The following is a 14,428-nucleotide window of genomic DNA, read 5'->3' as shown; positions in this document are numbered from 1 at the left end:
ATCACCCGCACACGCCCTCCAGGTAGGAGTTCCTCTTACCCACAGATCTAGGATCAGATTCCCCTACACCCACACCTAACACTAACCTTTAGGGGGATGAACTAAACATCTGAACCTACATCAGTGGCTAGAAGCAACTTCTACAAACTTCTCCTACTCTGCCACATCTTATACCACCTAAACACACCTGAAAATCTAGTCCAATCAGAGAGCTCAACAGGTGTACCTGCTGGTTGCCCCGCCCCCGACTCCAAGACCGACCAACACACCTCCACATTGTCTCTCAGCCAAACCCCCAACAAGTGGGCGGGACATGGACATGCCACAGATGTGATTGACAGTGTGGTTGTCCAATGAGGAGCAGAGTCAAGATTGTCGGAGCCAATCAGCAGGGAGCGCACTTGTTAAGTAACTGCTACATTTCAGTAAAATGGGGTTTCAGCCATAGAGAATGATAGAGGCCTCTAGTGGCCAAAAGGTCGTATTAGCATGGGTAGCACCATTGAGGGATTCCAACATTTTAATGTAGTCAACTGGGTGGGACGTCCAACTTCATTGGATGATCCCTCCTGGTGACCCTGTTGGAGTCATGTCCAACCGGGTCATCAGGAGGGACCAGCCAATAGTGAAGATGAAAATTGACTACTTTAAAATGGAGATAGCATGGACAGCGCCATTGAGGCTGTCACAAACACTATAATGGCACAGATACAAAGATGAGTCCTCTACCTATCTCTATGGTTTCAGCTCACTGTGTGTTTGTGTGAGTGTGTGTGTTTGTGTGTGCAACCTGGCTGAAAACATAGTTGTATCTGAAATGGCATTCTATTCCCTATATAGTGCACTACTTTTGGTCAGTGCACTATATAGGGAAAAGGGCGACATTTTGGACACAGCCAAAAAGTCATGTCACCCAACTGACTACCTCTCCAGATGTGCAAATTGCAAGATTCTCTTAAGTAGAACTCCAAAAACAGGAACCCTGGACATTTAACATTGGATATATCAAATTAACTTATATGATATTTCTATACACATATACAAACACACACACACACACGCACACACACAAACAAACACACGCTGCACAGACCACTGAGAATCACTATCGTCTTAGTTTCCTACTCAAATATATTGGCTTCTCTATATCATCAAGGGGAAACATCTATGCAACAAAAGTATTTGGATACATATTAAACGTTTATCAACGAGTATGAAATACATACAGTCCTCCCTCACCTTCAGGAGAGGCCTGTCTGGGTAGGTACTGTATTCCATGTGTGTTTGTGTGTGTGTGTGTGTGTCAGAGGAGGCTGGTGGGAGGAGCTATAGGAGGACGGGCTTATTGTAATGGCTGGAATGGAATCAATGCAATGGTACCAAACACATCAAACACCTGGAAAAAGTGTGTTTGACTCTGTTCCATCTATTCCATTCCAGCCATTACAATGAACATGTCCTCCTATAACTACCCCCACCAGCCTCCTCTGGTGTGTGTGTACTTACACATACCTACATTCATGCACACTTCCCGTACATACATTATGTATAAGACACACCTCAAAAATGCTGTGTCCAGAGCGTCTATAACTCTCTCTCAGTCTCGTCCACAACATACCTGTACATAGTTCCTGCCTATTCCCATCCTTTCCCATCCTTTTGGACTTCATTGACATTTTGATTTCCTTGAAAAGGCAGATATGTGTCATTTTTTGACCACATCCATATTTTGAAGAGCATGTTCTGATTGGAGGAAAGTGCATTAACAAAAAAAAACACTCTTCTGCTATTATATTATCCTCTATATTCCTCTGTTTTCTTTCTCTCTTTCTTTCCCTCTCCTAACTGGCACTCGCTCCATCACCTGTCACATTCATCCCTGTCAAAGGTCAAGTGACTGTGTGACCCCATGACATCATCATTACCCTATGAAATCATGATGACCCCTTCACTGTTCTAAAGTGCTGCTGTCACAGAGTTCTACTTCTTCCTCAAGGTAAAATAACAAAAACATACAGTACTGTGTTAATGAAGAGAGACCAATAATAACAATAACAATAATAATAACAATAATAATAGTTGAGTTATCAACAGTTGGTGAGTGTGACAGGTGTGCAAATGCAAGTGCTTCAAGACAACATGCTGTCTCTCTCTAAAGACTCAACAGTGACTCTCTGACTGCGTTCCAAATGGTCCCCTATTCCCTATATTGTGCACTACTTTTGACTAGGGCCCATAAGGATAGAGCCTTAGTAAAAGCAGTGCACTATATAGGGAATAGGGGACCATTTGAGACATAAGCTCTTTCTTTCTGCCATTAGAATGAAAAGGAAAAGGTTGCACCAAGTAAAAATCATCTTCCTTTGAATAATCCCATAGTTCATCAACTCAGTGTGATTGTAAATGTATGTAGGGTATAAAGGAATAACATAAACACTTTACTTAACCGCCCTGGATCAAACTATACATACAGTATGTGACCCCTGACCTCAAAGTTTTAGACACTCATTTAAATATATCATTATCAACTCAGAACGTTTCAAGAATAATAACAGAATGACTCCACTGTCACCCAAACATAACAAAGGAAGGAAGAGTTCTCTCTTTATGGTGGCCCAGTGGCGCGGCCTGGTGACCTCGCCTGGCTGGTCTGGCCCTGCTGGGTGACATCACCTAGCTGAGTGGTCTAGGTGGATGAGTGTCGAGGCATCTGGTGACCCCTTGTTTAGGATTAGATGTGTAGTTCTAACCTTCTGTCAGAGACACATAAAGGTGTTATTATACATCATCTTCTATTCATGAGGGTTTCAATTTGTTAAAGTCCTTTTTTACTGTGTTTTATCTAAAGACGTCTTGAGTCGCTCGGGAGAGTTGACATCATATCAACTCAGTCTGCCACCATGGCAACGGGTGGCGTGGAGAGTGATTCCGTCCAGACATCCTGAACACTCTCGTCAGTAGTGCCCTCTACCAGGAAGTGATCTCACTCACCGGTCTACATTATGGCAGCTTAGTCATGTCCTAGGCCCTATAGGAAAGCTAACTACATATTTCATTCAGTTGTCCACCTGCAGCCATCAAATGACCAGAGAGGTATCAAGCAGCGCTCTTGCATGCCACAAACCCACCAATAAAACATGTACTATACTTCACAAAACCCATTGCCCAGAGATTTGTTGAAAAAACCCAAAGCAATTGCCCCATTTGCTTGTTTACGTAATGCCGAACGCATCTACTACAATGTTATTTTAACATGGACTTAATGCAAGATGATAACATGGGTCAAATTTAGCCTACAGTAATCCGGATAAAAAATAGAAACAAGAATCAAATCTAAAACAAAGTAGTTAAAATAAAACATTTATGAGGGCATCCTTTCTTTTTTCCATCTCTCCTCCAATCCCTATTTGAATTAACAGTCTTGTTTTAATCTCCTGCCTTCACTACTTGCCTATATTTGACCTGCCTTCGATGCTGATTTTTACCTCCTGAGTGATAAAGGAAGGTTTGGGTAGAGTCAACTGGGGCACCTCCTCGCTCCTCTCCACCTGACGGCCCTCGGGGGCCGACCACCTCCTCTTGCGGCTCGCCGGCTTGGCGGCACCCCTGCTGGATTCTGAATCTCCAGGCTGGCCTCCTTTCAGGTTGGCCTCCCCCCTGACGCCGAACCTCAGTTCCCCATTCTCTGAGGCAAACTGAACACCTTCAACCACTATTCCCCCACTTCCCCTGGAGCCTCTATGGCCCACCCCGTTCTCCTGCTCCCCGTGCCTGGCTGACCCCCTTCCACCCCGGGAAGACCTGGAGGGTTTGAGGGGCCCGTGGATGGAGCCCATGTTGCAGCTAGTAGTGATTTCCATGGCCTGGTTCTGGGTCTGCTGGGTCTTCTTCAGTGAGCCATTCCTCAGGTTCTTCAGGGTGAGGGAGATGCAGACGTCCCCCACTGAGAGCTTTGTGCAGGGTAGTTCTAACAGCTGAGTGGTCCGGTCCGGGCAGCACGACGACCAGCCCTGGCCGAATACGAAGAAGGGATACTCTACCTGCACCTCCACACTCACCTGGGGGAGAGATGGAGAGAGAGAGAACAGACAGGAGAAAAACAAGTTAAACTCAGAGAAGAAACCATCTCAAAGAAACATCAGAAAACCACAGAAGACGAGAAGAGTGAAATGCTGACCTTGTTTCAGAGACAGAGACAGGAGGGAGGGAGTTATGACAGAGAATGGAGGGAGGTAGTTAGGACTGAGAATGAGAGAGAGAGAGAGAGAGAGACAGAAGGAGAGAGAAAGAGAGAGAGAACGAGAGAGAGACAGAAAGAGAGAGAAAAAGAGAGAAAAAGAGACAGAGACAGAGAGAACGAGAGAGACAGAGAGAGAGAGAGAGACATACAGAGAGGGAGAGGTGGGGAGAGGGGGAGAGAGAGAGGGGGAGATAACGAGAGAGAGACAGAAAGAGAGAGAGAGAGAGAGAGAGGGAGAGAGCGATGGGGGAGAGAGAGGGGGGGGAGATAACGAGAGAGAGACAGAAAGAGAGAGAGAGAGGGAGAGAAACAAGGGACGGCTCAAACGAAACCAAACTGGAAAACCAGAAAACTTGAAAGAACTGATCCATAATATAGTCTATGGAATAAACCTGATATAAATACATTGTGTTCTTGACGTAAACATTTCATGTCATTCTAGGCACAGGTCTAAGCCCTTAGATCGCAATATCTACAAAGCTAACATGGAATTGTTATAAGATGGTCATAAAATGGATCATTTAGCCATTTGATTAAGCATTTTAGGAGCCCTGTAGGTATAAACAATTATTTACTGAAACGTTTTGTCTTACTGCTTTAGCCCATAGAAAGGCATTGAATAACACCTTTGTACATGGCAAAACAGACAGTCAAAAAAAGAATCATAAGGAATAAGGTTTGACTGTCCTTTATCTGAGAGATACAGATGTCGGATCTTAACTTGATCACTCTTTTGTCGCAGAGATTTTTTCCTGCTGCATCAAAATGTGCAGTTTTCTTTCTCTCCGTGCGGTGCGGGGGCAGTAACTGGGATCAGAGCATTCTATCAAAATAATTCTCTCTCTCTCTCTCTCTCTCTCTCTCTCTCGCTCTCTCTTGCTCTCTCTCGCTCCCCTCCCTCTCTCTCTCTCTCTCTCTCTCTCTCTGTCTCTCTCTCTCTCTCTCTCTCTCTGTCTCTCTCGCTCTCTCTCGCTCTCTCTCTCGCTCTCTCTCTCTCTCTCTCTCTCTCTCTCTCTCTCCTCTCTCTGTCTCTCTCTCTCTCGCTCTCTCTTGCTCTCTCTCGCTCCCCTCCCTCTCTCTCTCTCTCTCTCTCTGTATCTCTCTCTCTCTCTCTCTGTCTCTCTCGCTCTCTCTCGCTCTCTCTCTTGCTCTCTCTCGCTCCCCTCCCTCTCTCTCTCTCTCTCTGTCTCTCTGTCTCTCTGTCTCTCTCTCTCTCTCTCTCTCTCTCTCTCTCTCTCTCTCGCTCCCCTCCCTCTTGAACAAAATAGATCTGAAATGCAGCCAAACACATCAACACCTGTAGTTTTATATAGCTTAATAACACAGGTTAAAATGTGCTAACTGTAGCCTACTGTCACCTATCAACACTAATCATATAGGAGACTACACCTAAACTATAGTCTATCAACACTAATCATATAGGAGACTACACCTAAACTATAGTCTACTGTCATCTATCAACACGAATCATATAGGAGACTACACCTAAACTATAGTCTATCAACACTAATCATATAGGAGACTACACCTAAACTATAGCCTATCAACACTAATCATATAGGAGACTACACCTAAACTATAGTCTATCAACACTAATCATATAGGAGACTACACCTAAACTATAGCCTATCAACACTAATCATATAGGAGACTACACCTAAACTATAGCCTATCAACACTAATCATATAGGAGACTACACCTAAACTATAGTCTATCAACACTAATCATATAGGAGACTACACCTAAACTATAGCCTATCAACACTAATCATATAGGAGACTGCACCTAAACTATAGCCTATCAACACTAATCATATAGGAGACTACACCTAAACTATAGTCTATCAACACTAATCATATAGGAGACTACACCTAAACTATAGCCTACTGTCACCTATCAACACTAATCATATAGGAGACTACACCTAAACTATAGTCTATCAACACTAATCATATAGGAGACTACACCTAAACTATAGCCTACTGTCACCTATCAACACTAATCATATAGGAGACTACACCTAAACTATAGTCTATCAACACTAATCATATAGGAGACTACACCTAAACTATAGCCTATCAACACTAATCATATAGGAGACTACACCTAAACTATAGCCTACTGTCACCTATCAACACTAATCATATAGGAGACTACACCTAAACTATAGTCTATCAACACTAATCATATAGGAGACTACACCTAAACTATAGTCTATCAACACTAATCATATAGGAGACTACACCTAAACTATAGCCTACTGTCACCTATCAACACTAATCATATAGGAGACTACACCTAAACTATAGTCTATCAACACTAATCATATAGGAGACTACACCTAAACTATAGCCTATCAACACTAATCATATAGAAGACTACACCTAAACTATAGTCTATCAACACTAATCATATAGGAGACTACACCTAAACTATAGTCTATCAACACTAATCATATAGGAGACTACACCTAAACTATAGTCTATCAACACTAATCATATAGGAGACTACACCTAAACTATAGTCTATCAACACTAATCATATAGGAGACTACACCTAAACTATAGTCTATCAACACTAATCATATAGGAGACTACACCTAAACTATAGTCTATCAACACTAATCATATAGGAGACTACACCTAAACTATAGTCTATCAACACTAATCATATAGGAGACTACACCTAAACTATAGTCTATCAACACTAATCATATAGGAGACTACACCTAAACTATAGTCTATCAACACTAATCATATAGGAGACTACACCTAAACTATAGTCTATCAACACTAATCATATAGGAGACTACACCTAAACTATAGCCTATCAACACTAATCATATAGGAGACTACACCTAAACTATAGTCTATCAACACTAATCATATAGGAGACTACACCTAAACTATAGTCTACTGTCACCTATCAACACTAATCATATAGGAGACTACACCTAAACTATAGCCTACTGTCATCTATCAACACTAATCATATAGGAGACTACACCTAAACTATAGTCTATCAACACTAATCATATAGGAGACTACACCTAAACTATAGCCTATCAACACTAATCATATAGGAGACTACACCTAAACTATAGTCTATCAACACTAATCATATAGGAGACTACACCTAAACTATAGTCTACTGTCAACTATCAACACTAATCGCGTAGCCTACAATGGACCTGCTGTCTATAATAGCCTGCACGTAGCCTACAACGGACCCCCAGTGGACCTGCTGTCTATAATAGTCTGCACGTAGCCTACAACGGACCCCCGGTGGACCTGCTGTCTATAATAGCCTGCACGTAGCCTACAACGGACCCCCAGTGGACCTGCTGTCTATAATAGTCTGCACGTAGCCTACAACGGACCCCCAGTGGACCTGCTGTCTATAATAGCCTGCACGTAGCCTACAACTGACCCCCGGTGGACCTGCTGTCTATAATAGCCTGCACGTAGCCTACAACGGACCCCCAGTGGACCTGCTGTCTATAATAGTCTGCACGTAGCCTACAACGGACCCCCGGTGGACCTGCTGTCTATAATAGCCTGCACGTAGCCTACAACGGCCCCCCGGTGGACCTGCTGTCTATAATAGTCTGCACGTAGCCTACAACGGACCCCCGGTGGACCTGCTGTCTATAATAGCCTGCACGTAGCCTACAACGGACCCCCAGTGGACCTGCTGTCTATAATAGCCTGCACGTAGCCTACAACGGACCCCCAGTGGACCTGCTGTCTATAATAGCCTGCACGTAGCCTACAACGGACCCCCAGTGGACCTGCTGTCTATAATAGTCTGCACGTAGCCTACAACGGACTCCCAGTGGACCTGCTGTCTATAATAGCCTGCACGTAGCCTACAACAGACCCCCAGTGGACCAGCTGTCTATACTAGCCTGCACGTAGCCTACAACGGACACCCGGTGGACCTGCTGTCTATAATAGACTGCACGTAGCCTACAACGGACCCCCAGTGGACCTGCTGTCTATAATAGTCTGCACGTAGCCTACAACTGACCCCCGGTGGACCTGCTGTCTATAATAGCCTGCACGTAGCCTACAACGGACCCCCAGTGGACCTGCTGTCTATAATAGCCTGCACGTAGCCTACAATGGACCCGCAGTGGACCTGCTGTCTATAATAGCCTGCACGTAGCCTACAATGGACCCCCAGTGGACCTGCTGTCTATAATAGCCTGCACGTAGCCTACAACGGACCCCCGGTGGACCTGCTGTCTATAATAGCCTGCACGTAGCCTACAACGGACCCCCGGTGGACCTGCTGTCTATAATAGTCTGCACGTAGCCTACAACTGACCCCCAGTGGACCTGCTGTCTATAATAGCCTGCACGTAGCCTACAACGGACACCCGGTGGACCTGCTGTCTATAATAGACTGCACGTAGCCTACAACAGACCCCCAGTGGACCAGCTGTCTATAATAGCCTGCACGTAGCCTACAACGGACCCCCGGTGGACCTGCTGTCTATAATAGTCTGCACGTAGCCTACAACTGACCCCCGGTGGACCTGCTGTCTATAATAGCCTGCACGTAGCCTACAACGGACCCCCGGTGGACCTGCTGTCTATAATAGCCTGCACGTAGCCTACAACGGACCCCCGGTGGATCTGCTGTCTATAATAGCCTGCACGTAGCCTACAACGGACCCCCGGTGGATCTGCTGTCTATAATAGCCTGCACGTAGCCTACAACGGACCCCCGGTGGACCTGCTGTCTATAATAGCCTGCACGTAGCCTACAACTGACCCCCGGTGGACCTGCTGTCTATAATAGCCTGCACGTAGCCTACAACTGACCCCCGGTGGACCTGCTGTCTATAATAGCCTGCACGTAGCCTACAACGGACCCCCGGTGGACCTGCTGTCTATAATAGCCTGCACGTAGCCTACAACTGACCCCCGGTGGACCTGCTGTCTATAATAGCCTGCACGTAGCCTACAACGGACCCCCAGTGGACCTGCTGTCTATAATAGTCTGCGTAGCCTATAAACACAAAGAGGCTGATGGAACAGATCAGAACATTTAAAATGTTGATCAAATATTATTTGCTCACATAATAAGCGCAGCAATGGCTACATGGTAACACACGCAAATGTCCCAGAATGCAAGTAGCGGGAAAACACCAGTCTAATGCGCACCACACATGCCAGCGGTTTCATATGACAGAGATGGAAATACATACAAATAATACATGTTTATGTGTCAATTAATCCCATATGGGATGGGTTGCCAATTGGTGATTTGACACGAAAATGAAATGTAATTCATTCATTGTGAAAAATTCATGAAGAGGGGAGATGTAAAATATTTGGATGTGAATGTTTGTCTCAGCTGACAGCCCCGTTCATCTATTCCAGTTAGACTAAACCATTCAACCTCTGTCCTGAACCATCACTATGGCCCGTTCTCACCCAGATTCATGGTAAAGAGGTGCCTAATTCCAGTCCATATGATAGGCCAACAGTATGCAACGCCCAATCACGGATACCATCCTATATTTGGGCCATGGGGTGGGGACATTCCCATGAGTTGGGCCCACGGCTGTTGGAACAGAATCTGTTGTATTTAAAAACAGTTTTGAGGCACAATGTAAGTATGGTACCCCCCCACCCCCAAAAAGGTGATGACTCCTCTGAAACTTGTATGAGTCATAGAGCAAAATAACCGACATCTTGGTGTTGTTTGTGTGAGTCTCCCCTTTCAATGCTTATTAGTTTGTCGCTCAAACAGTTTGGGTTTTACAGATGATTTGATTTCATGACAAATTTATTGTCCGGATCCTCTCATGTGTTGACCAACACCGCCTTCACGAGCCCCAGGTGCAGGCTTTATGCCGGTGGAAAGAGAGGACGGAGCTGCAGGCACTACAAGACACAGTAAGTCTCTAATATCAACACACAGGGAGTTATTCAATAATCGATTGAGGTGCCCAGGCATGGGTTAGCACCTCTGCCCACTTGTGAATATCAATGTTATATTGATGCACAAACATGATTAGCGTTTGTTTGTTTTGATATTCATGAAGTTATATAAACAAAAGTGTTCTCTTACCTGAGCGCGGTGCTCACCCACGGAGAACTGTACGATGGCAAAGTTGGGTGTGTGGCTGTCGTCGATGCGCTCTACGGTGGACGAGTCTATCTTCAGCTCGCTGCTTATCTCAGCGCTCTGGATGAAGTCGTCCGTCTTCAGGTCCTCCACATGCTTCAGCTCCCCGTCCGCCAGCTGGATGATGGAGCCCTTGATAAAGTAGGCGGGCAGCGAGGAGCCTGAGGGGGCTGAGGAGGGGGCCTGGGGGGTTGGGACCACCGGGAGGTGTAGCTGGGCCTGGACCACGCTCCCCCCGGCCCCAACAGGGTGGGACAGAGGAGGGTACGGGGCCGGGACCTCAAATAGATGCTCCTCTCTGGGGTTAGTGGTGGTGGTGGCGACGTAGGCGTGGGGGAGTGTGGCAGGGAAGGGCTGTGGTTGGCCTGTGGTGGCTATGTGGGCAGTATGGCCAGCCTCCAGGTTGGTGACCCCGGCCCCACTGACGGGGATGATGATAGGTTGAGACCCTGAGGCCCCTGGGATGAGCAGGTGCTGGGACAGACTGGTGTGGTACTGTTGACCCCCTGCACCCCCAGACAGATAGCCGATGATGGGCTGCCCACCGGGGCCAGCCTGGTAGAAGTTGGTGGAGAGTTGGCCCAGGGAGAGGGGCGATGCATCACTGGCGTTGTGTGTGGGCTGGATGACTGTGTGAGTGTGGGGGGGCAGGGAGCTGACGGCTGCCTTAAGACTCTCCACATTGAGCGCAGGGGGGAAGGTGAACGTGGAGGAGGTGGAGGAGGAGGTGCGGTACACAGGTTTACCCAGGAGGAGGCTGCCTTTCTCTGGGTGCAAGGCAGAGGAGAGGGGTAGTTTTTCAGGACTCTGGTGGTCTTGTCCTCCGTGACTGTTGGGGACGAGCATGAGAGAGGTCCGTAGCCCTGAGGCATCATGGGAGGTATAGGTCTCATAGTGATGGTGAGAGCTCTGCTGCTGGTGGAGCTGGTGATGGGAGGAAGAGGAGGAAGAAGAGGAGGATGAGGATGGGGCTCCTTTGCTTTCCTTCCTCTCAAAGCGGCCCCTCTTCTCCAGCTCTCCATTGTGCAGCTCCCTGGGCCGGCCCTCCTCTCTCTTAGTCAGGGGCCCCTCGGAGCCCGCATACTGTACCAGCACCTGGGAGCCCCCGCTGAAGGCCAGGGTGCGGTGGGGGTCGTGGTGCAGGTGGTGGGTCCCTCCGTGGGGCAAGGGGGCAGTCCGGGGGGCCACACTCTGAGAGGAACCAGAGAGCTGGACGTACTGGGGGCCAGTGTCCGATACAGCCAGGCCTGGGGGAAGGGACTGTGGTGGGGGGCGACCCGGACCCACAGAGTGGTGCTGGTCCAGCTTGGAGGTGATGGTGGTGTTGGGGTAGGGGTCAGGGTGGGAGCGTTGGGATGTGGAGGTGGGTAGAGGGGGGGGCTGGGAGGAGAGGTAGCCAGCGTAGGGGCCTGTGTAAGGGGAACTGATGAACTGAAGGTTGTGGGGAAGCTGGGTGTAGTGGATGGTCCCCCCTGGTTGGGACAGAGGAGAGCTGTACATGGCAGGGAGCGATGTGGTCACCACTCTGGACTGATGTGATGAAGAGGAGGAACAGATGGAGGAAGGGACCAGGAAGTCTGAGTGTGTGGTAATGGTGGAGCATAGCGGTTTGTATTGGGGCACGTCAGACTCACAGGGAGTGCTGGTACGCTGCCCACCTCTACTGCCATCCCCGTTACCTCCGCTAATGTCTCTGTTGTGCCCGCCAGCTACGCTGGCCAGCCATGCCAGGTTCTCTCCTCGCTGGGTCTCGCTGGCGGGCGCCATCAACAGGGGCCTCTCATCTGCAGTGCTGGCTGGGAAATCTCTCTTTTTGGGGGGCAGACACTCGTTGCTGCGCTCATGGTTGGACTTCATACTGTTGTCTTTTCTCTCTAGACTTTCTGTCACATAGACACGCGTTGCTCCCACGGCAACGGCAGGTGTGCCTGTCTCTCTTTTCACACCAACTCTCTAGTTCTCTTTCTGCTCTGTTTATGTCTCTGCCTCGTTCACATTCTCTTTCATTCCTGTCTTTGGCTTGCTCACTCTCTCTCTCTCTCTCCTTGGCCTGATTTTCCTCGTTGACAGAGTAGGCCCTCCTGCTGGTTGTGTGGGTGGGTAGGACCAGGAGACTGGGAGACTGGAGGGGGTAGGTAGGTAGGTAGGTAGGTAGGTAGGTAGGTAGGTAGGTAGGTAGGTAGGTAGGTAGGTAGGTAGGTAGGTAGGTAGGTAGGTAGGTAGGTAGGTAGGTAGGTAGGTAGGTAGGTAGGTAGGTAGGTAGGTAGGTAGGTAGGTAGGTAGGTAGGAGGGTGGAGGAGGTAGAGAGGGAGGGAAGGGGTAGTTCAGCGTCTGTCCAACGCCTGGCTCAGGCTCTGCAGAGAGCAGAGAGCGGCACACCTGCTGTTGCCGTGAGAGCAGCCCGAGTCACACCCGGCGTTGTCGTGGAGAGAGGAGGAGAGCCGTCTGTCAGCTTCATGCGGAATCATTTCCCTCTGTAAGCTAGCCTTCTGGACGGCAGCAGCAACCTGGGGAGCACAGAGAGCAAACATGTTAGATTAGGCTCTCTCAAACACACACACACACACACACACACACACACACACACACACACACACACACACACACACACACACACACACACACACACACACACACACACACACACTAGAATAATTTCTTTATCATACAGTGACCCATTACAACAAGAGGAGAGAGAATTGGGGTTAAAGGGCATTTCAATGCCCATCCTGGGAAGATGAGACGCACGCTTACATGTGTGTGTTTGTGTGTAATCATCAATTTCTGCCATCTGCGAGTATTGTGTGTGTTGCGTCGGTGAGAGCGGGGAAATACTCAGTGTGAAGCTCATTAATAATGTTCACGCAGCTACACACACACACACACACACAGCTACCTGTCAACTCTCAGTCCTAACATGGCTAAACAGAGTGTGTGTGTGTCTGTGTGTAACAAGCTTCTACAGTATGTATTACTCAGGTAGACAACCTTGTTTTAAAGGCTGACACTTCAGCCAGCTAAACAACATCAACAGCTGAACAGGCACTATACAGATGTAGGATCTGAATTTGAGCCAGATTGCTACAGAAGGCTAAATAATCCTGCAGCAACGGGAATTATATTTTTTGTAGGGGTTGATAGATTTTTCGTTAGTGCAAATCAAGTCTGTCAAGTGGAAATTACAAACTTTAGAAGCCTTTTTAAACCTTGAATACACGTTTGCATTTGTATTCTCAGAAACAAAAGAGTGATCAAATTAAGATCCTACATCTGTATCTTTGTAGTGTGTGTGTGTACTATACCTCCACTGCCTATCCACCCACCAGTAAAGACTAGTAAAGACACAACTGGCAGCAAACAACACGGTCAAAGACCCAGTGTTTCCTCCTGTAATGGCTGGTTTCATACTCCCCCTGAGCTTTATCGATTGCAACAACCCTGTGTGTGTTCTCTGTGTGTGTGTGCTCTGTGTGTGTGTGCCCTGTGTGTGTGCTCTGTGTGTGTGTGTGTCTGCTCTCATTGTGTGGGTCATTTTGCATTTCAAACAGGAGACAATAATCTATGAGGTGTCGCAGTGCACGCACACACACACACACACACACACACACACACGCACTATTATTAGGGCGTCTGAGCTAATTATGTTTATCCTTTAATATCATGTAGAATAGGTAGATGAAAGAGAGCATTCTCATCTCATCAAGACATTAGCTTCTGTCTTCATCGTAAATAAAACCTTTATCTGTTCATTCAGCCTAAATTTCACCAGGCAGTTACAATGCTTCAATCAAGAGAGTTACAATGCTTCAATCAAGAGAGTTACAATCCTTCAATCAAGAGAGTTACAATGCTTCAATCAAGAGAGTTGCAATGCGTCAATCAATAGAGTTACAATGCTTCAATCAAGAGAGTTACAATGCTTCAATCAAGAGAGTACCATGCTTCAATCAAGAGAGTTGCAATGCGTCAATCAATAGAGTTACAATGCTTCAATCAAGAGAGTTACCATGCTTCAATCAAGAGAGTTACCATGCTTCAATCTAGAG

The 14,428-nt window shown here is 47.1% G+C and overlaps 1 protein-coding gene across 1 annotated transcript in view; it reads right to left on the bottom strand.

Moving 5' to 3' along the window:
- The window catches only part of LOC106570575 (ataxin-1), a 169,444-nt gene that overhangs the window by 189 nt on the left and 154,827 nt on the right, over nucleotides 1-14,428 (bottom strand). The window contains exons 4-6 of the mRNA XM_082961295.1: nucleotides 10,326-12,889; nucleotides 3,486-4,058; nucleotides 1-2,753 (exon numbers count right to left, since the gene is read on the bottom strand). The exon at nucleotides 1-2,753 is cut by the window's left edge and continues 189 nt beyond it. Of these exons, the coding sequence (XP_082817421.1) occupies nucleotides 2,670-2,753; nucleotides 3,486-4,058; nucleotides 10,326-12,239 (2,571 nt within the window). The 5' untranslated portion in view covers nucleotides 12,240-12,889 and the 3' untranslated portion in view covers nucleotides 1-2,669. The remainder of the gene's footprint in view (nucleotides 2,754-3,485; nucleotides 4,059-10,325; nucleotides 12,890-14,428) is intronic.

Source organism: Salmo salar, chromosome 14 (assembly GCF_965601325.2).
Source record: "Salmo salar chromosome 14, fSalSal1, whole genome shotgun sequence".
NCBI lineage: Eukaryota > Metazoa > Chordata > Actinopteri > Salmoniformes > Salmonidae > Salmo > Salmo salar.
This window is presented reverse-complemented; position numbering and strand designations above follow the sequence as displayed.